The sequence below is a fragment of the Phacochoerus africanus genome, chromosome 7 (assembly GCF_016906955.1).
Source record: "Phacochoerus africanus isolate WHEZ1 chromosome 7, ROS_Pafr_v1, whole genome shotgun sequence".
NCBI classification, from domain to species: Eukaryota; Metazoa; Chordata; class Mammalia; order Artiodactyla; family Suidae; genus Phacochoerus; species Phacochoerus africanus.
This window is the reverse complement of record NC_062550.1, coordinates 92,009,656-92,035,463: the sequence shown is the minus strand read 5'-3', so window position 1 is coordinate 92,035,463 and position 25,808 is coordinate 92,009,656. Positions and strand designations below refer to the sequence as shown.

Below are 25,808 nucleotides of genomic sequence, written 5' to 3'. Positions count from 1 at the left end.
AAAACCACATGATCATCTCAACAGATGCAGAAAAAGTATGTGACAAAATCCAACATCCATTCATTATAAAAACTCTTACCAAAGTGGGTACAGAGGGAACATACCTTAACATAATAAAAACCATTTATGACAAACCAACAGGCAATATAATACTTAAAGGAGAAAAGCTGAAAGCCTTCCCGCTAAAATCTGGAACAAGATGAGGATGCCCACTTTCACCACTAAACCAAATATAGAACTACCATATTATCCAGCAATCCTACTTCTGAGCATACATCCGGACAAAACTTTCATTGAAAAAGACACATGCACTCCTATGTTCACTGCAGCACTACTAACAATAGCCAAAACATGGAAACAACCTAAATGTCCATTGACAGATGAATGGATTAAGAAGATGTAGTACAATACACAATGGAATACTACTTGGCCATAAAAAAGAACAGAATAATGCCATTTGTAGCAGCATGAATAGAACTACAGACTCTCATACTAAGTGAAGTAAGTCAGAAAGAGAAAGACAAATACCATATGACATCACTTATACCTGGAATCCAATATATGGCACAGATGATCCTATCTACAGAAAAGAAACAAACTCATGGACATGGAGAACAGACTTGTGGTTGCCAAGGGGGAGGTGGAAGGAGAGGGATGGACTGAGAGTTTGAGGTTAGTAGATGCAAACTATTGCATTTGCAGTGGGTAAGCAATGAGATCCTGCTGTATAGCACAGGGAACTATATCGAGTCACTTGTGATGGAACATGATGGAGGTGAGTGTGAGAAAAAGAATGTGTTTGTGTGTGTATATATATATATATATAAACTTTGCCGTACAGCAGAGATCGACAGAGCATTATGAAATCAACTATAATAAAATTTTTTATATAAAATGAAAATTATATTTGGGAGTCCAATCACTGCATTATTATCTACCCACACCCATCAGATTCCATCCGTGCTCTTACATATTAGAACTTTTCCTCAAATTTCTGATTCTAGCTCTATGTTCATATTTAATCGTTAGCACTAGTGAGATGAGTGGAAACCCCATGTATACACATAGGACATGGAATACTGAGATTCACTGAAGAGTGATAAAACAGCAAAAAGTCACAACCGAAAGTGAGTATCTGGAGACCTTTACTCTGGGGACAATTAATATCTTCAAAGAAAAGAATTCTGACAGAGAAGCCTCTATCCAATGGACAACATTCTGGGAACAAGCCTAGGGAGCCCACATTCAGATTGCAGATTTTCACTTAATCCTTAATTTCAACCCTGTATCTTAAATTAAAGCCTTCTGTTATCGCTGGTATCCTATAAACCCTATGATCTGGTTCTGACTCTCAAGATTATTAACCTCTGGCCTCCAGTCTGAAAAAGTGGAAAGACAGAAAGTGATAACTTGATTTAAGTAAGGGTAGAGAAAGACAGTTCCATGATTGTGTAAAGAAACTGGCCAGCAGTCCTCTCATATGGCCACCTCTGCACGTGGGCACGTGGTTCTTCCAGGTAGGGGACATCACAGCTGGACACTCCCAGGCTCATTGGCTTCCTTCTCGCCGCACTGCCTATTGTAGGCACTCAGGTTAGAGCTTCCTTGGTTCTAGCCCAGCTGAGTCAGTCTTTCTCTATTTGCATCTTGTTTTCCAACAATTTATTCAACTCTCTTTATCATTGTCATTTGTCATTGTATGATGACAATTTACGGAGATTTCAGGAGAAAAAGAAAGTCTGCAATATTTAGTTGGAAGTTTCAAACTGAACGGTCAATAATCCTAAAATATTGGGATATGGAAATGTTATTCATGTTTTTCCCTTCCTGAAAGTACTTTAATAAATTTTATTAGAGATTTCTTAACAATGGGACAAATAAACACTGAACAAATAGGACTCTAAAATAAAATGTGCTGGCAGGAAACGGAAATTTGTAATGCAGGTCACATTTTAATAATAGTTTTAAAAACACTTCCAAATATAACTATAAATTTAAAGAGGAAAAAATACCTGAAACATGTATCTTAATTAACCGTTAGTATATTAATTAAAATAATTTTTTCTTGAATGCTTGGTTTACTTCACTGGATTGATAAAGGTATAAACATACTCATTTTCCTATTTAATTACTTTGTACTAAATGTAGTTTTACCAGCTGGTAATTATAAATAAACGTGTTGACAAAAATCATGTTTTAAATAGGGAAAAAAAGTTTCCCTTAACAAGTCAGTAGAGACTGTAAATTGATACTTTAAAACTCCTAATTTACTATAAAGTAGCAATTAGTAAAATCCATACATTTTCCCTAAATTCTGCTTCTCTTCTATTGCAAAAATGTTTATAAAAAACATACTGGGTGCAGTAAAATCTCCACATTTGTTTTTTTCAATTAACAGACATACCAAAATAATTCATCATGAAATTAAAGCAAAGAAATAATGGAACAGTACCACGTTTTACTAAGGAAACATTACTGTGGAAGACATCCCAGGAGTCTAAAATGCTTTTGTTGTGATAATAAAAAGGCAGCTCTTCCAGCTGATACTCACACTATTGGTAAAATAGCCCTTCCCCTTATACAGTGAAATATCAGTGCATATTCCTTTATATTTTAAGAAGCTGAACTTTCAAAAAATTATCAACTGCTTTAAAATAACTGTCTACCTCACCCTGAAAGCAGAGAGAGGTTATGATAAATCCATTATTCAACAAATTAGGTATTTCTAATGACCTAAAAGAAATTGGCTGAAACCCATGGAAGGGCCAGGAAGCCATAATGCAGGTCAGAAAAGAGGGAGAGATGTCAGATGTTTTTGTGGAATGGAAGAGCAATAATCTTAATCTCTATTTTGAAATATCAAAACATTTGGGGCCCAATCAGTCTCTACTATTTTTATAACACCGTAAACCAAAAATATTAAAATGTTATCTCTTATTCTCAAAAACAATTTTCTGCTACATACATAAATAAAAAGTGCCTGTAACTAACAATATACAACACTAAAAAGATCAGTTCTTAAGATCATGAATGGCCTACATCTCATTGCCAGCAATGAGAGTGATATACGCTAAGGGTGCCATGACACCTATTTACAAAAGACAAAAAAAAAATACTTAAATTCAATTATTATTTTCCTATAATTCTAATATGTTATCATTATACCACTGAGCATAAAATAATCTTCTTTTGACAGGTAACTAAAACAGATTATATTAAAGAAGAGTAAAATGCAAGAAAATTCCTCCTTAGGGATTTCTGACAATTGCAGTAGTTCATAATGAAGTCAAACATGAATAGAACACAATTTTGGGGGGAAAAAAAAGAGACACTTATTTATTTGTTTTATAAAATAAAATATAATGAGAAATCTTAGTCAAGAGGGGACAGCTTTAGGTGTCATCTTAACCAAGAATAAATTCATAGTATTTTTAATTCACTTAAATAAGATAGGAAAGGAAATTCCAATTCTGCTACCTGCCAGTCACTTCAAAAATGCTTCTTAAGGAAGTTAAAATAAAAACATCTTGGTTTTTGGTTACTCTTTAAAGTAAAAATGTCCGGATGCCCTGGAAGCAATGAATTCAATTTGGTGTCTTCGTGTGTTCTGGAAAAGAACAAGCGGTTTAAACTGAGATTTCAGTGTTCAAATGCTGTGACCAATGATTTGTGAGTTATAATCTGCAGGTTCCATTTTTAAAATGTGTGGGATGACACTGTCAATGCGCACATTGCCAATGAGGCCTTTGAAAAACAGTTCTTCGGTGATGGTAGCGTTCATCAGTCTCAAAGCTGGCAACCTGAGCAGCAGTCTGGACAACCTCAGAGGAGAAGAGAGAGAAGGGGGAGCAAGACTGTAAATCAGAGTGACTTCGTAGAAAGATACAAGGAATTTCTTGTATAAATACATTGTTTGCAGCCTAATTTAATAAAGATCTAGTTTTCAAAACTTATCTTCAGTATTCTAGGGAGTTCCCTTCGTGGCTCATGGAACCCGACTAGGATCCATGAAGATGTGGGTTCAATCCCTGGCCTCGCTCAGTGGGTTAAGGATCTGGCGTTGCTGTGAGCTATGGTGCAGGTCGAAGATGGTGCAGATCCAGCATTGCTGTGGCTGTGGTGTAGGCCAGCAGCTGTAGCTCTGATTTGACCCCAGCCCGAGAACTTCCATATGCTGTGAGTGCGGTATTCTCAAGCCTTAAAGTGCATGGACAAATACCTGGATATAAATGCAGTCTGAGAGACCTCACTGGAAAGCCTTGCTCTTTGTTTTTGTTTTCCTTTTTGGCTGCATCCACTGCATGTGAAGGTTTCTGGGCCAGGATCAAACCCACACCATAGCAGCAACCCTAGCTGCAGCAGTGACGCCAGATCTTTAACCTGCTGAGCCACAAGGGAACTCCTGGAAAACCATGTTAATTTCTATGCTGTGCTACTTCCACGTGGTTGTATGAACTGTGGAACTAAACCATGGATCATTTTATAAATTTAATGGCTGAGGAACTCATTTGAGGTTGTAAGAATAACAATGTTTTGTGTTATGATACATGAGGCTTAATGGTAAGTTTTCTCGATTTTGCTTTGCAAAAAAGTACAGAGAACAGTAACAGGCAACAGTTGTTATTACTGGGAAGAGGACAGGTTATGGAATCAAGACTTTAGGTTTGGAGTTCCTATTGTGGCTCAGTGGTTAATGAACCTGACTAGTATCCTATGAGAATGCAGGTTCGATCCCTGGCCTCGCTCAGTGGGTTAAGGATCCAGCATTGCCGTGAGCTGTGGTGTAGATCGCAGACATGGCTCGGATCTGGTGTTGCTGTGGCTGTGGCCAGCAGCTGCAGCTGCAGCTCGGATTTGACCCCCAGCCTGGTAACTTCCACATGCTGTGGGCGTGGCCCTAAAAAGACAAAAAAAAAAAAAAAGACTATTTAGGTTCAAATCCTGATTCAATTATGCCCTAGCTATGTGATTGTGTGTAAGCCACTATACCTCATCTTTTTCACCATACCTCATGTTGTGACAATCAACAAAAGCATTCCGGCCAGTTTCTGTGCTAGTCATGTTCTTGAAGGCAGGACAATGCCCTGTGTGCAAACCGCTATCTAAAGATAATTTATTATTTTAAAATAAATTGGAACGTAAGAAACTAAGAAAGAGCTCCAGAGATCAAAGCACCTGGAACCTAATACAAAAGAGGTCAGCAAACAGCCGTGTGTCAAAAAGGAGAGAAAACTATAAATGCTCTATTTATCTGTATAATGAGCTATAAAACAACTTCTGCAACTTTAAAAAATGGAAAAAAATCGTAACATAACCAACACCAAAAGAATCACCTTTCCAAAAGCCTTTGTGGCACATTTATCCTTCCTCTGTTCTAAGGTTTTATACTCTAGCACTTGAGAGCAAATGAAACCAGCAACCCCAGAATTAAGTCATCTGTCTGTAGCAATGTACTCACTCTACTGCTCAAATTACTCATTTCCTGTTTGTTCCCACCAGCTGAGCTGTATCCACTGAATTGGTAGGAAGCAGGGGAGGAAAACTGGTTAGATAAACTAAGGCTGTTTTTCATGATGGAACCGGTTTATAAACCTATTATTTAATACATGTAAAAAGTTATATGTAAAATATTCTTTTACTAACTTCAAGTATGTTAAATTAATAATATTAGAAAAGATAATCATATAGCCTTTACTATGTAACAGACATGGCTCTAAGCTATTTGAATATATTATTTGATTTAATCCTTATACTCACTATAAAAGGTAGATACTACTATTATCTCCATTTTGCAGGTAAAGAAACTGAAATAGAAGTTAAATAACTTGCCCAAGGTCATATAGCTAGTAAGTGGCAGGTTCAGGCGTCAAACCCAGGTACTAAGGTTCTGAAAGTCAAATGCTTATTCAAAACTTCAGTTCAACTTATTAAAAAAGTGATTTTTTTTTTCTGAAAGGACATTGGTAAGAAGAACCTTATTAGAAATATTACAAGCCAAATTTCAAAATTAATTATGAAATAGTCTAATAGTGTTATTTATTCATTCATTTTCATTCCTTTAACTAATAAAATCCAGTATTTCCTCTAAAAAAAGAGTTTGGGTGTGAGAGTCAGATTACCTGTCTCTGCTGTTTACTGTGTGACTCTGAACAAGCTACTTAGCTTGTCTGTAAGTCTTCCTATGTAAACTGTTACATGGAAAGCACTTGTAACAACGCACTGCCACTTTTAATAGCATGAACTATTTCAAAGGTCAAAATGACTAAATTCCATTACTCTTGGAATGGAAAATAATGAAACAGTTTCATAAAACTTTTTAGATTAATTTAATTAAATAGTATTTAACTTCTAGATACCTGTAGGTGTCATCTGGATACGTTTTGGTTATATAATCTTGGAATTCAACATAAGCCTTTTCCTGAAATTTCTCAATCTGTTCCATGTTTTCTAGGCCTGGATGATCTGAAACATTAAGGAATATACTGTTACTTTAGTTCTGAATACTCATTTAATAAAGCACCAACAGTGGCGATGAAAGGGGGTAGGAAGAAGAGCTCAATCAAAAAGAAGCCCCATCATATGTGCGGCTCTTTCATTCCATAAATATTACATTTAGTAGCCCACCCACTAAATACCAGGCGTTATACTTTAAACCCTTAAAACTATTTGATCTCATGTACGTATGCTAACATCTAATAAAAAATGAGACCACTGGATTCTAATAAAATAAGCACCCTTTTCTTTTCCAAAAGTGGTAGAAGAGCTATGATCATTTTGCTTTCAACAGGTACAAAAAAATGAAATGACTCCACTCAGTTAACTGTTTTTTGCTTTTTAGGGCTGTACGTGCAGCATATGGAAGTTCCCAGGCTAAGGGTTGAATCGGAGCTGCAGCTGCTGGCCTACACCACAGCCACAGTCATGCCAGATCCTAGCTGAACCTGTGACCTACACTGCAGGTTACAGCAATGCCAGATCCTTAACCCATTAAGCAAGGCCAGGGATGGAACCCACATCCTCACAGACACTATGTCAGGTACTTAACCTGTTGAGCCGCAATGGGAACACACAAAAAATATTTTAAAATTTGGAAAGTACTACCCTGATTGAAGACAATTTAAAAAGTAGTAAATAGAAAATAGAGAGAATACTTAATAAAACACAATTACATTTTAATTCTATTGTCAAACCTATGTTCCTTCAATTTTAAGGAAAATGAAGGTGGCAAACAGGTTGTGATAAAAATGGTAATACAGGTTATTAACTTTTCTGAAACATTAGAAGAGTACAAAAAAGATTTAATTATCTTACTGATATCACTGAGCATAAGAAGGTTTCTTCAGATAATTTTATTATATGCATAGTAACAGAAACATACCAAAAATGAAAATATACACAGCCTAAGAGAACAAGGAGTTTTTCGTATTCTAAAATTGAGCTTTACTGTTATTTTATTACATGTGAAAACTAGAAACTGGTAGGAAGATAAGAGACCCATTTTTCTATTTGCTGGAAACTCTAATGAAATACTTGGAAATTTAACCCATTAATAAAACAATCCTCAGGTCTTATTTTGCCTTTTAATGACATCTAGCAAAATACATCTAAACATTCAAGTGTTGATAATCTCACTCCACTGATTTCAATTTTCCTTTTCATACCCAGATGGCTAACAGCCATACATTTCACCTATTTCAAGTGTACCATTCAGGAGTTGCCGTCGTGGCACAGCAGAAATGAATCTGATTAGGAACTTCATTTGTGGGTTTGATCCCTGGCCTCGTTCAGTGGGTTGAGGATCCAGCATTGCTGTGAGCTGTGCTGCAGGTTGCAGAGGTGGCTCAGACCTGGCGTTGCTGTGGCTGTGGTGTGGGTCCGCAGCCGTAGCTCCAGTTAGACCCCTAGCCTGGGAACCTCCATATGCTGCGGGTGTGGGCCTAAAACGACAAAAGACAAAAAGTAAATAAATAAATAAAATAGAGTGTACTATTCAAGAGTTTAGTATATTCACAGAGCTGTGCAACCATCAGCACAATCTAATTTTAGAACGTTTCTGTTTAGCCCAAATGTACCCATTAGCAGTCACTTTCCTCTCCTTAGTTCCTGGTAGCTACTAATCTCTTGACAGATTTGGCTATTTTAGACATTTCAGATAAATGCAATCATATAATATGTGGTTTTTTGTAACTTGTTTCTTCCATTTGCATACTGTTTTCAAGGTTGATCCAAGGTGGCACATATCGGAATTACATTTCTTTTTATGGCTGAATGATACGCCACTGTATCTATACAGTACATCTCAATTCGTTCGATGGGACACTTTGGTTGTTTCCACTCTGCACCGATATTAATTCCCAACGGCAAAGTATGAGGGTTTCAATTTCTCCACATTTTCAAGCACTGCATTTTAAGTAAGAAGTAAATGTTTACATACCTGGACTGAAGAGTACTATTGCCTTCAGGTAGGCATATTCATATCCATCAATGCAGAGTTTAACCATGCTGTTACAAAACTCCTGCAGCTTGAAGATGTGTTCCATCAGTACTTTCCTTCTTTCTGTTGACATTTTATCTTTAAAAAGAAAGAAACAAACAATACCTTCTACTTTTTTGCAAAAAGGCGTGACTATTTTTATCCAATATTTCCTTCCAGTTTTGAATATAACCAACTTATAAAATGTTTAAGATTCAGTATCTCTGCAAGTATAAGTGAAACTAATAGATCTTCAGATACAGATCATTCAAGAAAAAAACAAGTGGTTAATATTAAAAAAAAAAAACCTTAAATGCAACATCTCCTTTCAAGATACACCTTTGAGAAGGTAAGTTGTAAAGACAACCACCTAAAAAAACTGGCCCACCAACCAAAGTACAAAAGATTCACATTTTAATAACAGGGTTTTATTTAAGCTTATATTGGTTGGAAAAATATGAGCAAAACCATCTAGATTTTTAAAAGTTGCCAACATAATAACAAAAACAAATAGCAAAAAACACTGCCAAGACCAAAGAAAAGTTACTGAGTAAAATAAAATTTTATAACTTTGAAAATCTGGAGCTGTGGTGTAGGTCACAGGTGCAGCTTGTATCCTGAGTTGCTGTGGCTGTGGTGTAGGCCGGTGGCTATAGCTCTGATTAGACCCCTGGCCTGGGAACCTCCATATGCCGTGGGTGAGGCCCTAAAAAAAAAAAAAAAAGAAAGAAAAAGAAAATTTATTGTGTTTATGTAGTACTGCCTTCTAGTTGATCTGCTGTTGATGAGATTTTAAGGTTATTTCTCTGCCTTTAAATAGGAGGAGAAACCAGATATTTTAAAAATAATGTAAAAGAATAGGAAATGGAATATGCAAAAGAAATGAAACGTAATTCCCAATTTATAAATTATTCCTGAACTCAAAAAGTAGTTCTTCCTATAAGAGGATGAGGTACTCTCTTGGTTAGTCACAAGTCATTCTGAAGCTAAACATTTATAAAACAGTGCCTGCCTATCTTCTAAAATGAATGGGAATTGTAATCACCGTGGCAACAAGAAAAGGAAAAAGAGACTTAGGACTCTTGTGATTCTTCAGTACTGTTTAAGTGAGAGAATACATCCTGATGAATTAATTGGAAAAAAAAAATCAGCCTATCTTGGGGTTCAAAGGGCTACAATGAAGAAAGTCAGCTCCCTTCGTGGCTCAGTGGTTAACAAATCCCACTAGGATCCATGAGGTTGTGGGTTTGACCTCTGGCCTCGCTCAGTGGGTTAAGGATCCGGGATTGCTGTGAGCCACGGTGTGGGTTTCAGATGCTTCTTGGATCCCGCATTGCTGTGGCATAGGCTAGCAGCTGTAGCTCTGATTCAACCCGTAGGCTGGGAACTTACATATGCTGTAGGTTTGGCCCTAAAAAAAGGCAAAAAGAAAGACAGTAGGAAGTATATCTGTATAAATATTTGATCACCTCTACATAAGCTTACCCTGGATTCTTTGGTGCCCATATAAAAGCACAAAAATTCATGAGGCCTCATCAAAAACAGCTCTTAAATACACTTGTTTGCTTTGTGGTGCTCTCATTTAAAACTGTTTTTGGGTGATTAATGAATGAACTTATCAAAACGTAAAAAATACATTTTGAATTTATCGAAAATTAAAAAGGATGTTTGTATCTTTTGATATCTAACTTTAATCATAACACTATAAAACTGACACCCTCTCTCATATCTTAGAAAAGGAAATAAATAAGGTCCTTCTTACCTTGTTGAAGGCTACTGTGAAGACAATTGACAAATGTTGCTAATATAGTTGCTACGTTCATTACTTGCCAGCACTGGGCAAGACCAAGGGTAAAAAGTTCATTCCAGTAGGCTTTCACCAATGATATGCTGTTTTCTTGCCTATAAAAACAAAATAAATGTCAAATATTGAAATATATTTCATAAAAGTTTACAACTGACTCAGATCTTTAAAAGTAAAATGTTACTGAACTAAAATTATTCTAAAAGACCAACTCGGCATGGGCATGACCGATTCTCTATTTTGTGTAGCTGATTTCAGTGGATGAGGAAGGTTTAGAAATTTAAATATTAGCTAGTTCATTAATTAATCAGTGTATATGAACAGTTGCAAGTAGTATTTCAAACTAAAAGCTGGGGCTTTAATCCCACATTTCATGGAAACAGATGGAATAAAAATTTAAAAAATTAAAAGCAAAAGCATACACTTAAAAACCTTCAAAAGGGCAGTTAGAATTATCTGATGGTAAGAAACCACCATCTCCTGAGAACTGGTTTACTCTATGTTTCAGATGAGATATAAGTATCCTATACATGAGAGAGCAAAGATTTTGCTAGGAGTAGTAAAGATAAGAAAGGTCAGGAGTTCCCACCGTGGCTCCGCGGAAACGAGACTAGTATCCATGAGGACGCATGTTTGATCCCTGGCCTCACTCAGTGGGTAAGGATCCGGTGTTGCCGTGAGCTATGGTGTAGGTCACAGATGTGGGTCACAGATGTGGCTGTGGGGTAGGCAGGCAACTACAGCTCCGATTCTACCCCTAGCCTGGGACCCTCCATATACCTCGGGTGGGGCCTTAAAAAGAAAACAAACAAACAAACAAAACGGTCTTTTCCTGAGTTTCTAACTAAGAAATCTCAGGAGCTTGAGAAAGTAGAAAAGTATTTGAATAGAAATCAAGACACCAGGATTTTAACACCTAGGTCATCCACTTATTATCCATTTGATATTAAGCAAATAACTCCTGGGTCTCAGCTGTTTAGCTAAATATAACGCAGAAACACTACATGTTCTAAATCTTGCTCAGAGTTGATATGAGACACAAACATAAGAATTACACGAACAGGTCACAACAACAAAACACATGCCAACGACTCTTCTAGGCACTAGAGAAATAGCAATAAACAAGATGAATGATGTCTACCCTCACGAAACAGAAGACATAATAAATGCATCCCTTTAAATTTTTTATATAAATACTATATGCACATATACATATGGTCATACAAACATTATTTTCTGGTAATGAAAAGTCTACATTACTGTAAAGTAGGATGATGCATTAGAAAACGAGACAGGGGGAGTCCCCGTCATGGCGCAGCAGAATCGAATCCGACTAGGAACCATGAGGTTGCAGGTTCAATCCCTGGCCTCTCACAGTGGGTTAAGGATGCGGCGTTGCCATGAGCTGTGGTGTAGATTGCAGACGCGGCTCGGATCTGGTGCTGCTGTGGCTGTGGTGTAGGCCGGCAGCTGTAGCTCCAATTAGACCCCTAGCCTGGGAACCTCCATATGCCACGGGTGTGGCCCTAAAAGGACAAAGAAAAAAAAAAGAAAGAAAACGAGATGGGGGTTCAGGTAAGGTGGTTAGAGAAGGCCTTTCTGAAGGGCTGACATTTCAGTAGAGACAGAGGGAAGAGAACGTAAAAAAAAACCCCTAGAGGAATAGTATTCCAGGAAGAGGGAATAACAAGGGTAAACCTGTTGAGGTGAGAACCAGCATGTAGTAGGTGTTTAATTAAAAACTGCTGACTGAATGACTAAATGCTGCCCTCCCTTCTTACAATATCCTTTCCCCACCTTGTTTTCCTGGCCAATTCCTATTTATTCCTTAAAATACAGCTATTCCTTAAAATAGAGCTCATATTTTGTTTTAAAATTATTTCATTAAATTAATTAATTTGGGCTGCACCCATAGCACATGGAAGTTTCTGGGGCCAGGGACTGACTCTGAGCTGCAGCTGCTGACCTACAGCACAGAGGTAGGTCAGATCTTTTAACCCACTGCACCAGGGACTGAACATGCACTGCCATAGAGACAATGCTGGATCCTTAACCCACTGAGCCAGGCCAAGGACCAAACCAGCATCCTCACAGAGACAATATCAGGTCCTTAACCCACTGAACCACAAAATTATCACTGGGAATTATGTAAGTGGAATTTTATCTCCAAGCTAATCTTTCATTTCCATTCAGTATCTGAGAAGAATTACCTGCCATAAGAAATTGGCTATCAAAATCTATTGGAAAGTAAGTTTAAATTAAGAGAAAAATCAGTATTTTAAAATATCCTCAGAAAAATGACTGAAGTTTCAATCTCAAGCAAAATCAAATGAAATTAAAGATAACAAAAATACTATTTATCAGAAAAGATGGAAAAAGTCAGTACTGAGGAGGGTGTGAGGAAATAAACAAACATTCATTCTTACACACTGCTTGTATGAACATAAACTGACTCCGTTTTTTAGAGGACAATTGGGTAATGCCAATCAAAAACTACAACGTATACCCTCTTCGACTCAGCAAGTCCACTTGTAAGAAGCTATTTTTCAGAAATACTAACACGTAGGAAAAAAATGTATATACAATGCTACAACATATTGGATATAAAAACAACAGCAAAACATTAGTTAAGAGCCCAAATGTTTACTAATAAAGAATATGTAAATTATAATAAATCTATAAAATGGAACACTTAGGTAGCCATTAAGGAGACTGGGAGAATAGACATGCTGACAAAAGAAGTTCATTATATAGGTGTACAAAGAAAGGCTACGAATAGGATATGTAAGTGTGTGTGTCTTTGATTGTTTGAATACAGCATGGAAAAGATCTGGTAGGAAACCAAACTGTTAAAGAGTAGGGTTAGTTCCCTCTGGAGAGTAAAGTTTTATTTATATTTCTATACTTCAATATTACTTTAACATTTTACAAACATGAAGAAAGAGCTAAAAGAAAACATGATGGAAAAGTTCAAAGTACTTCAGTTTTCATCTTAACCTCTGATGCTGAAGTTTGTTTGTTTGTTTATTTATTTATTGTAACCTCCAGGCTAGGGGGTCGAATCAGAGCTGTAGGCACTGGCCTACACCACACCACAGCAACTTGGGATCCGAGCAGTGTCTACACCACAGCTCACGGCAACGCCGGATCCTTAACCCACTGAGCGAGGCCAGGGATCGAACCCACAACCTCATGGTTCCTAGTCGGATTCATTAACCACTGCGCCACGACGGGAACTCCTGATGCTGAAGTTTTAAAGAGGAAACAGCTAGCCAAGGTTATTAACTAGTGAATACAGGACAGGAAAAGAAAAGAAATTGATTGAAAAAGTCAAAGTTTTTACTGGTCTGTGCTACATCCTTTAGTAAGAAAATACTTTGGCAGAAGTATTTTGGGGAAGACTAGAGAAAAGGTTAAGAAATATCAGTGTGAAGGAGTATATACCTAAGGATAAAAGAAGAAAAGTGGCAACTGAAGAACGAATTACCAGACTATTTAATTTTCAAAGGAAAAGCGAAAGAGCTAAGTGCAGAGATCAATTATCGAAAGACATATATTTAAAATAAGAAGTTTTTGAGCCAGGGATTGAATCTGTGCCGCAGTTGTGGCAACACTGCATCCTTTTACCCACTGCACTGGGCTGGGGATCGAGCCTGCATCTCGTCAGCGACCTGAGCCACTACAGTTGGATCCTTTTTTTTTGGCTTTTTAGGGCCGCACCTGCAGCATATGGAAGTTCCCAGGCTAGAGGTGGAATTGGAGCTGCAGCTGCTGGCCTACACCACAGCCAAAGCAATGCGAGATCTAAGCTATGTCTGCAACCTACACCACAGCTCATGGCATTGCCGATTCCTTAACCCAATGAGTGAAGCTGGGATCGAACCCGAATCCTCATGGGTACTCGCTGGGTTCTTAACCTGCTGAACCACAAAAGGGACTCCTGCAGTAAGACTCTTAACCCACCGAGTGACAGCGGGAACTCCCAAACTTGACTTTTAGAAAATGATTAATGTTGCTTATCTGTTTCTCTCTGTAAAATGAAGGCTTTGTTTTCAAGTTTCCTATCTGGGGATAAAAATGCAGGAGTTCCTGTTGTGGTGCAACGGGATTGCTGACGTTTCTGCAGTACTGGGATGCAGGTTCAATCCTGGCCCTGCACAGTGGGTTAAGGATCCAGTGTTGTCGCAGCTATGGCACAGGCTGAAACTGTGGCTTGAATGTGATCCTTGGCCTGGGAACTCCATGTGTCGTGGGACAGCCAAAAAAATAAATAAAATAGCATTAAAACGCAACTAATGCCAGGTTCTAAGATTCTCAGAATGGCTTTTATTACAGCATTACAGAATTTCCCATCATTAGTACTTAGTTCTCATCCATCTGATTAATTCAAACTATAAATTATCTGGATAGTGATAATAAATAAGTTTACATAATTAACAGCTTCAAATGCTACACAATAGTTAATTCTAATTGCAAAGAATCTTCTGGCTGTTACACTGAAACTGATTTTCAAGACAGATCACAGGGAAATGTGGCTGCCACTATAAAAATTACATTGTATTCAAACTGGAAACCACAGGCTTCATTTTTGGTTTCTTCAACATTTAGAGTATTTCCACAGGATAATCACACTTAATTTAACAGAAGTACTTAAGATCAATGGTGTTATAACTAACTCAAGGAATTTAAATCACTCCCCTCTATATCCTTCCTTTTGTTGTTTTACTATAATAACTATAATATATTGTTTTACTATAATAACTGTTTTACCATAATAACTTATTATGAAAAACATCACCAGGTTATTCTTTAAGGCATATATATGCCAGTTACAAGCTTAAGGAACCACAATTAATGCTTTAAAATAAATAAAATGTTAACATGTAAATTTATATGTATTCTAATTTTGTCTTAAACCAACTGGAAAAATCCTAAAAGTTAAATGTTATTTTGAGAGAGAGGATTAACAATCATTTTAAATAAAAGGTTAACCATTCTAAATCAGGCTTTTAGTCTACGTAACTGTATTATTTAAGTACATGATTTAGTGCCTGGTATATCCAACACTGATTAACAACCCAAATTATAGTGGGGTTGTATGTATGCCTTTTACAGTCATGATTCAAATACATTTCTTAGTTATACTCAAAATATTTTCTAAGGATAAAGGATAAGCAGTTATTATTTCTATTTGGTGAATGGGAAAACAGAGGTACAGGATATGAAAGTGAATTGTTTATGAAATTGCATTGTCAAGTGTGGTCCTATAATTCGACTCTTTTTTTTTTTTTTTTGTCTTTTTGCCATTTTTCTTGGGCCGCTCTCGCGGCATATGGAGATTCCCAGGCTAGGGGTTGAATCGGAGCTGTAGCCACTGGCCTACGCCAGAGCCACAGCAACGCAGGATCCGAGCCGCGTCTGCAACCTACACCACAGCTCACGGCAACGCCGGATCGTTAACCCACTGAGCAAGGGCAGGGACCGAACCCGCAACCTCATGGTTCCTAGTCGGATTCGTTAACCACTGCGCCACGATGGGAACTCCTCATTCTTTTTTTTTTAATGGCCACAACCATTATGGAGGTTTCTGGGCCAGAGACTGAATCCAAGCTGCAGCTGTAACCTACGCTGCAGCTGCAGCAACACTGGATCCTTTAACCCAATGCACCAGGCCAGGGATTGAACCCACACATCCCCAGAGAAATGAAGCCCTTACAATCAGATTCTTAATCCACTTTGCCAAAGCAGGCACTCCTCGAACAATACTTTTTAAACTACAGGCTTAACTTTTTCCATGGTCTCTTTGCTTCTTCACACCAGTTATTTTAAAGTAACATAAGCACATCTGACAGACTTTAAGCAAAGCCTGGGTTTCTTATAGTAGACTATCTCCCATTACCATCTAACTCAAACAGAATACAGATGTGCCCTTTAGTGGCAGGACCAAACTTCTCAATCATTTTAGCAGTACACTACTATGAGTTTCACATTTTCTTACCTTTTGGGGGGACAACCACATGATTGGAAAACAATGATTTCTACTGTCAAACATATTTACTGTGTGCATGTTTCAGTTCCTTATTAACAAGCCTGAGATGACACTGAAACAGTGGTGGTGTAGGGAAACAACGACCCCAACACACCCCCACAGCCTCCCTAGCCTTGGGCCCATCACAGATGGTCTAGTACCAATGCTGGCCATGATTTATCAACTCCACCGCACTTACTTCATTCAAAGTGTTAACTTAGTCAAACTATGAAATACATTCATCATCTCTGACATAAAATATATATATATATACAGTAAATACCTCCTGCCATGATTAGCCATATGTATGACAAAACTTCAGGATATAACGTTACAGCATTTCTTCCCCTTTAGTCAAATCCTCCCCAAATAAAAGTTCTTGCTTAACGTACACCTGTGCTACGAAATCATATCTGCTCAAGAACCTCAAGACACTCACCCGAGAGCCTGGAAGGAAGGAATGGAAAGTGCCCAGTGCATCGACAGGAAGAGCAGCCGGGAGGCGGACTCCCCGATGTAGTGCACGTTCAGGTACTCAGGCATGGGAGACGGCATGGTGAGCTGGTGGGAACAGGGACTGAGGTGAGCGGTCTTACAGCAGACAGTTCTGAAGCAGCATTGCTTTGAAACGGCTACATGGACTCAAACTTGTCAGATCATCATCGAATACACTAACCAAAAGGGAGGGCTCGAAATAATCCAAGTCACTGGATTTTATAGCTAAAAATAGGATTTAGAACAAATGTGAGGACCACAGTTTCTAACGAAGCAATATTCAGATAAAGCAGAATTCCGCTTAACAAATACCAACCACGGATGGCATTATCTCACTGTGCTTTTAACCGTTACTGGCTCGGTCTGACAACATGTCTTTGCCTTCTCTCCCTCCTTTTATTAACAGTGGTACACAACCAACTCAGTTTAAGAAGCAATCCTTTATTGTATCCCTTCTGCTCAGGCTATGGGAATAATAAATTCAAATGCTGGAGTTCCCACTGTGGCACAGTGGAAACAATCTGACTAGGAACCATGAGGTTGCAGCTTTGATCCCTGGCCTGGCTCAGTGGACTAAGGATCTGGCATTGCCGTGAGCTGTGGTGTAGGCCACAGACTTGGCTCAGATCTGGCATTGCTGTGGCTGTGGTGCAGGCTGGCAGCAACAGCTCCGATTCGACCCCCAGCCTAGGAACCTCCATATGCCTCGGGCGGGGCCCTCAAAAAGAAAAAAAAAGACAAACAAAAAACCCCACAAATGCTTGTGGGACCAGAAGAGACATGAATGATGTGGGCCTGTTGACACCACTTGGAAAGTGCATACTCCCAGGTAAGGGGCATGGCTGTGACTTGAATTCAACACAATAAAAACGTATGGTAATATGGGCTCAACACTACCAACTCTTGAAACTCTTCAAAGAGTAGCTTCTAAGTGAAAATCTCCCCATTTAATCTGCACGTAAAACAAAATCTGTGTGTAGCCATAACTCACAGGCTATCAGTCTGTATTGCCGACCTTGGGTAATTATTTTAAATGTGTGACCACTGTTGGAAATAAATAGCCTACATCAAAACACTTCTATAAGCATTTGTGAAAATCTTGCTATCAATGAAATGTCATTTCATCCATAAGAAACTCTTTTGGGAATTTTAAAAATTATTAAAATAACGAATAATATCAAGTGTAGGTGATGAGACAGGAAAACACATACTACTGAGTGTGGGTCAACTGAAGGGCAATTTGACTTATCTATCAAAATTTTAAAACAGTTTATTCTGTGACACAGCAACGCCACTTTTAAACCTCCATTTCCAAAAGTGACTTGCATACATGCACAAAAAGCACGTGTAAGGATGTCCATTCAGTACTGCTCTTAACAGAGAAATTTAAATGCTGGCAATAACCCAAATTTCCATCACTAAGGAAAAGAATAATCCATGATATAAGGTACCTGTAAGCATTAAAATTAGCAAGATAAACTGAGATATTACAGCATGGAAAAAACATTTCACAGACATCTAAGTTGAAAAATGGCACAACAGTATGGAGATGACCCAATTTATGCTAAAAAGAGTGTATATTACAACAGGAGGAGATACACCACACAGTTAACAGTGGCTACCTCGGTAGCGGAGCAGGTGAATGTGCCCGTATGTATTTTTCTGAATGGATATATATATAGCTTTTAACAGATTCTCAAAGGTGTCTATGATGCCAAGCAGATCAAAGGTTTTCATCAAACTGCTATCAAAGTTCTCTGGAAGTGTTAGATAAAAATGCAAAAAATATTAACTTCCTATGCTTGATATTAGCCATAAATGGTTTATCTATTTATAAAGGGTCTCAAGTAATAAAACAATAGGGCAACTGACAGTTGAAATTCCATGTATGAGAAGATAATTTTCTACATGTTTGAGAAATGCTTACCAGAGCAGTAAATTATCCTTAAGAAAATTCTTAAGTGAACTGTAGGTAAGCAGATATTAAACGTCATAAATGTAATTATTAGGATGCAACTGTCTCCACACCTAAGTATATAAAAAACAAACTAGGAACTATCACAGGTTTTTAGAGCTGCCTAAGGTGAGTAGGGGAAAAAAAGGCCTGAAAAGTCATTAGTAATTACCAAATATTACTAGTTTTATTGGGGAGGAATAAGAGGCAAAACAAGATTATCCTTTGCTAAGCAGTTTAAAATCACTTTTAGGAGTTCCTGTCGTGGCGCATTGGTTAACGAATCCGACTAGGAACCATGAGGTTGCGGGTTCGGTCCCTGCCCTTGCTCAGTGGGTTAACGATCCGGCGTTGCCGTGAGCTGTGGTGTAGGTTGCAGACGCCGCTCGGATCCCGCGTTGCTGTGGCTCTGGCGTAGGCCAGTGGCTACAGCTCCGATTCGACCCCTAGCCTGGGAACTAGCAAAAAAAGACAAAAAAAAAATCACTTTTAAACAATAAAATACTTCTAATACGTAAAAACTGAATATAAAGGCTAAAAGACACACCTTGGTTACACAACAGTGGTGGCAACGCTGAAAACTCTCTGTTGCTTTAATCATAAAACTGAAATCACTTATAATATACACAAGAACTCACTATTCGAAAGATTGCCATGCTGTATTATTTTATAGAGAGAGGAAATGTAATTTATCTCTTTCACATACTTAATTTTCTTAAAGCAAGATACACCTCTAGCGTTATGCATCAGAACGCAAATGTTGACTGAAGAAACAATTCATTCAACACGTCTTTTAGAATAAAAAAACCCCAAAGATTTCTTCCTCTATAGAGAAGGTGAATTCCTACTATAAAGGTGGTAAAGTTTCCCAAAAACACCTGTGGATTTTTGGGTTTATATTGTATTAAACATTTTTCAAGTTATACACATTTATTATACTGAGATGATTTCTTAAAGACAGTTGCATGAACTAAATTTAGAAGTTATTACTTGTCTGCAACTACTTTCTAGCAGTTTCTGTAATTCTGAAAATAGGCTGTGTGAGACAGCTTTTAAAATATTTAACTGAAATTAGCAGATCTGGATTCTACTTCCAACTTGTCATTAATTATCTGTGTGACTCTGGATTACATATTAACTCAGCAACCATTTAGGGAGCCTTCATCTAAGCCATTAAGCTAAGCGCTGTAGAATCAGCACAGGAGTGGAAACTGAATGAGCTATGCAAAGGGCCAAGAAAGGGAATGGCATGTCTGAGAAATGGGCAATTGGATCAGACTGGAGGGTCCTGAGAGGTCACAGACTTTATCTCATATGAGAATGAGATGGGAAACTACTGAGGGATTTTAGGTAGCTGAACAGCACAACTGGATTTTTTTTTTTTTTAATATCACTGTGTTACCAATGCACAGGACAAGATGAGGAGACTGGAAGCAAAGGTTAATTACTCTAACAGTGTAAGTAAAAACTTCTAAGAGCCATGGAATATGGCAATAAAAATGAAGAGGGAGGAAGAAATTCAATGGGATTCCATCATGGAATGGAAGGTCGTGAGATTTGGGGAGAATGACAATGACTTCCAAATATCCAACACGGCGACCAAACAGACTGTGACTGTAGTATTAAGATAACGAACATCCGAGAAGAATAGTGTTGGAAAACAACTACCTCTGTCTCATACGCCTGTTTCTAAAGGCTAATTTTATCCATCTTATATGGAAATTTTAAAATCAAGTGGGATAAAGTACATGATATCACATCAGAAACTAAAGTTTACTAAAAACGTTAAATATTACTATCGTCCAAGATTCTTCAGAATCAAAATGCAAGTCATATATTAGAGAATTTCTACTTAATGTCTGGATTGTTTTCAGTAAGACAACGAAAGCCTCCAAATATCTTTTCATTTATAGAATGACAATAAAAATCCAAACCTCAATGGACCGTGGTGAGGCTCAAATGATAGAATATGCAAACTACATTGTACACGAAAATGCAGGAGAGAAACAAAATGCTACTTAGTTCAGCAATAGAAAGGACTGATTTTTTGATTACAGATGCCAGATCTTGAAACTCATGGCCATAAAAACTTCAATGAGAGAACCTAACCATAACAGTTATCAGGGTGGGAAGTCACTGGAAAGTAAAGCTCTTGATTTCAAGAGGCTGTAAACAAGAATCAGAGAAAGAAGAAGCTGTCCTTTTCAAGAGAGCAAGAAACTTGATAGCGCGGATTCTGAGGATACCCAGAACACAGCAAGTCAAGGTCAGAATGGAAACAAAACCAAATCCAGAAAGAAAAAATTTTTACAGGACGACAGTGATTATGCCCACTGTCTGTTCTTATAGGCCCCATAAAAATAAAATATAAAAAATAAAACTTAATTTCTGATTTTTTTCATGTAAATTATCTCTGGTGAAAGTTTCCATAAAGATTGGCTTCAATGATATGTTTTATTGCCTATATTAAATTATAGCAATTATTAAGTTACTGTGAGTTTTCTCTGGGCTACCTCTACCGAGGCAACTTTTACAAGAATATATTTTATTATATGCAATGTTGGCCAGTGTTAGATTTATTTTGTGTTCATTATTTCTGCCAGTAGCACACACATCTCTTTTATAACCATGTATATGTTTATAAGAAAGCCAGGGAGAAGTTCCTGCTGTGGTGTACTAGGTTAAGAATCTGCCTGCAGCAGTTTGGTTTGCTGCAGAGGCGTGGGTTCAATCCCTAGACGCAGTAGGTTAAAGGATCTGGCATTGCTGCAGCAGCTGTAGCGTGGATTCAATCTCTGGCCAGGGAACTTCCCTATGCCATGGGTGTGATCTTTAAAAAAAAAAAAAAAAGAAAAGAAAAGAAAAGAAAAGAAAAAAATTTTTGGAAATTTAAAATCTGTAGCAAAGCTATGAGCAATTACCCTCATGATTTCAGGACCGCTCTACAGTGTTAACTGAAATCTCCTAGGTACTTTCATCCACTTGCATATGATTTCCTAACAGTATTCAGAGCTGGCAGAGCAAAGACAGAATGGTTAAAATGGAAGGGTCAAAACAGCAGATCTTAATGTACAGAGAGCCTCAATGGTCAGCCTCTCGATAGCTGTGGGCCAAACACTATTTGAATGACAAATCAAATGCTAGAAAGCTGTTTTCTGACATTCTACATGTACTGTTTATAGTATTCTACATGTATTGTTTCCATCATAAACTAAGGTATGTAGGGAAGCAAAAAAGAAATTACAAATGTACCTTCTCCAAATGGGTAAAGCATAAAAAGTTAAAAATCAAAAGTTAAAATTTATTAAATAATTTTAACCTTCTTAAAATAATATTGAGAACAAGTTAACTAGGGCAATACATAATTGAGTTCTTTGTAGTTACTTGGTAAAAGCAGACTATCTGAGTCTTAGATACTGGTTTACACTAAAGCAGCAGTAGCTAGGCATTGAATAAAACCAGTGCATTCAATACATCATGAATGCCAATATTTAAAAACACCACCATCAACAAAGCTATGTCTAACAGAGTCTAAATGAAAAAAAATTGTCTAAATGTTCTAAAAGCTAACTTTTATACTCTTAAACATTAAGTGGTTTATAATTATGACTTACAAACACAATGTTTTATTAAGCCATGGTTTTCAATAGCTAGATTTGTATGTTTTAGCTGCTGTTTCAAATTCTATCAGGGATATCTGACTTTAAAAGCACAATATATATACTTTGATTTTTGAAAGGAAAATTAATCAAAATTGTAACACAACATAAAAATTATGAAATATATATATATATACATGGAAATACCCTGAAAGCTACATGTGAATCGCTGAGAAGTGGCCCCTCTTTTTCGATGTAATTTATGCTTGAGTCTCCAGCAATTAGGTGTACGCTTCCTTCCATGCCCTCTACTGAGCTCTGACAGGCTGTGCTCTCGCCAGGATTCAATGCTTTTGCAAGAGTGTCAAATGCCCTATAAGGAGACATCAGAAGCTGTGAGCTTGGCCAATCTCCACAATAAAATGAAAATTCTATATAAAATTCTGAAATCAAGACTTAGGCCTTAAAAACTACGTAGAAAGTACAACTTTGGTGCATCACCGACCATTTTATTTCAGTGATGTCTTTGACTCACTCTCTCCAAAAGCAACGACTTAAACTTCAAATGTATGGTATGGATTTTACCAGAGAATTCAAATCTTTTAAAAAACTTATGTAATTAAGGAGAGAAAAGTTTTTAGACTGTGGTATGAAAACATAATTTTACAAGTTACACACCTGATAGTATAAGATATTAGCCCATTTATTTTATGTACCGAAGTTATTTAGAAAGAACAAGGGCAAGAACTATGTTGACTTCCCTAAATTCTACACAATATAAAGTTAGGTTTTAGTTTTATTTAAAATTTCAGAGAAATTTTGTGGTAATACAGCTCTATCTAAACTGTAAAAATCTGACATTAGGATGGCAAATAATATTAACAAATAACTAATCAAAATATCTCATGTTTCTTAATTAGACGCCTTCTAAAGTTCTTTAAAATATTATGTTCAGCAAAGTACTTATTGAGACTCTTAAATGCAGTTTCCTCAATATTTCCGAATATGAACAGAGTGTGGAAAAAAGCCTGCAGAAATATGGTTTCTACATCTTAAGTGTTAATATTAAGGGAATGAAAGTAGGATTCTGATACAAGTTTCCTGAAGTGTAAACTTAAAATTGTAGTTGATTCAACTAAGTTGTTAAAAATCTATTTTCATCACTAGAAATTGGTGGGTAAAATAAACATGACTGCCTGGTAAGAAAAATGTTTAACTTTAAATATACAGAAGATAAAGCTGGCCACTAAAATATCTGAAAAATCAGGCCCAAATTATCACTTTTATCAGAAAAAAAATCATGAATTTTGAGTGCATTTCTAATATTATATTCACTCACTGCTCATTATTTACAATGTAACCTGTTGAATAATGTTTTATATTGAATAGAAATTTTTCAATTAAAATTTACTTCTGTCTTAAGTTTTCTAAGTCTAATAGAAATACTTGTTTTTTGAAACTTCTGTAAATAGTATTCAACATAAAAATATTTTAAGACATACTAAAGGACACTTGAATAAAATATGATCAAAACAGACCTTACCTTGAAACATCACCATTAGTCTGCATTTCTTGGTGAAATTCACACAAAGAGGTGTCACCATTGTTTAAGCTTTCAATCATAGACATTTCAGTACTATTTTGAGAAAGGTCTTTAGCTTTTCCAAGACTTGCTAATGATGTCACTACACTGGCCAATGTACTTAAATCTCCCTGACATGATTCAGCCTTTAAAAAAAGAAAAAAGTATTAAAATTCTGTAAATAGGTATCAGTAAACTTTTAAATTGGAAAAACCCAATTCTAGATTACAAAATACCAAAAGAAAACTAAGATAAAAAGAATCTAGAAAGTAAAATCAAAGAACTCTGAGCTTTTAGAAACTTGAGGAAAATACAAGTTTAAAAACATCATGTACATTTCCTAGGAAATGTTCATAAAAAGTTACTTTACACTAAAAACTGCACTGGAGTTCCTGCTGTGGTGCAGTGATTCAGAATCCTCAGTGAATTAAGAGCCTGACATAGTGTTTGTGAAGATGCATGTTCGATCTCTGGCGTTGCTGTGGCTGTGGCATAGGCCTGCAGCTGCAGCTCCAATTTGACCCCTAGCCTGGGAACTTCCATATGCCGCAGATGTGGGCTTAAAAAGAAAAAAAAAAAAAAATCCAAGGGTAGCTGCTTGAGTCACTGCAGAGGTGTGGGTTCAATCCAGGGCCTGGAGTAGTCCAGGATCACTTAATGATATTTAAAATTTTTCATTACTCCTTTATGGCTTTTGTTTATAGTGTTCTTAATCCTAAAAGTACATACCTGTTTCCTTGAATTTCATTTCTTTTATTGACTTTTTAGTTTATGTGAAATAGATTTCAGTGAATAATTAGGCAAATAGTTTTTGTGCTCTCTCTAAATCAATGAATGGTCTCAGAATCATTTACTGCAGCATCTACCAGCTTCTGAGTTCTTACACGATTACTACTTATGTGTGTTATTCGACTTAACAACGTTGTGAAATAGGAACCATCGTCCCTTTATTACCAATAAGAGGAATTACCCATTGTCACTATAGCAGTAAGAAGCAGAGGCGGGACGGGATGTCAGAGCCGTCTGATGGGAAAGCCTATGCTCCTAACCACTGCTCCAGCCTTCTTACATACGAGTAAAAGGAGTTACCATTTTTAGGTATTTTAAATTTCAACTAAAACTTCTCTTCCATCTCATAACTTGTCTAACTAGATGTTTAATGGGGAGACCTCACATTGTGACTTGACATTTTGGGGACCATTTGGCAGAAACCAACCACATAAGGCTGTTCATACAATTTAATACTGATATACAGAAAAGTGTACTGGGAAAATAGTAATTTTTAAACAAAACTTAGTTCCCTTCCTTTCCTAAAGGAGTTAATACTTCAATGAAATTGTACCTATAGTTCTAAGCATGCATCATGAAGATAAGGCTAAGTGAAATCTTAAGAGTAATTCTAAAATATACAGTAAGATATGAAACCTCCTTGATTAATAACAACATGCTAAAGCCCAGCCTCTAAGGCAGACACTCTTATTATCCCTTATTTTACAGATGAGGAAGGAAACTGAGGCACCAAGAGGTCAAATAACTTGTCCAAGGTTATTCAACTAGTTAAGTGGCAGATGAAATTTGATTCTATTAAGTATCCAGCAACAAATAAAGAACAAATCTGGCCATATATAGAATGAATAATATTATAGGGTATATAAAATCAGACCATGTTATAGGTTGAAAGAAACACTAATCATAGGCTCTCTGAAATTCTGCCTTCAGGTATGAGTCTTGAGAAGAAATGTTTGCTTTCGGCTCTCATAAGGGGCTTCTGGGCACTACAGAAACTCTACATGCTCAACCTAACCAAGCAAACCTTTTTTCCTTCATAGCCCTTGCTCAAGAAAGAGCTGCTCCAAATCTCTAAGAGAACCCA

General features: G+C 37.0%; 1 protein-coding gene across 3 annotated transcripts in view; it reads right to left on the bottom strand.

Moving 5' to 3' along the window:
- Positions 1 to 3,307: 3,307 nt before the first annotated feature.
- The window catches only part of NR2C1 (nuclear receptor subfamily 2 group C member 1), a 48,174-nt gene continuing 25,673 nt past the window's right edge, over positions 3,308 to 25,808 (bottom strand). The window contains exons 8-14 of one of the 3 annotated variants that reach the window (XM_047788264.1): positions 23,897 to 24,081; positions 22,561 to 22,726; positions 16,745 to 16,866; positions 10,236 to 10,375; positions 8,435 to 8,572; positions 6,357 to 6,462; positions 3,308 to 3,821 (exon numbers count right to left, since the gene is read on the bottom strand). In XM_047788264.1, coding sequence (XP_047644220.1) covers positions 3,647 to 3,821; positions 6,357 to 6,462; positions 8,435 to 8,572; positions 10,236 to 10,375; positions 16,745 to 16,866; positions 22,561 to 22,726; positions 23,897 to 24,081 — 1,032 coding nt within the window. In that variant the 3' untranslated portion in view covers positions 3,308 to 3,646. The remainder of the gene's footprint in view (positions 3,822 to 6,356; positions 6,463 to 8,434; positions 8,573 to 10,235; positions 10,376 to 16,744; positions 16,867 to 22,560; positions 22,727 to 23,896; positions 24,082 to 25,808) is intronic. The other 2 variants (XM_047788265.1, XM_047788266.1) reach the window with 2 other exon arrangements.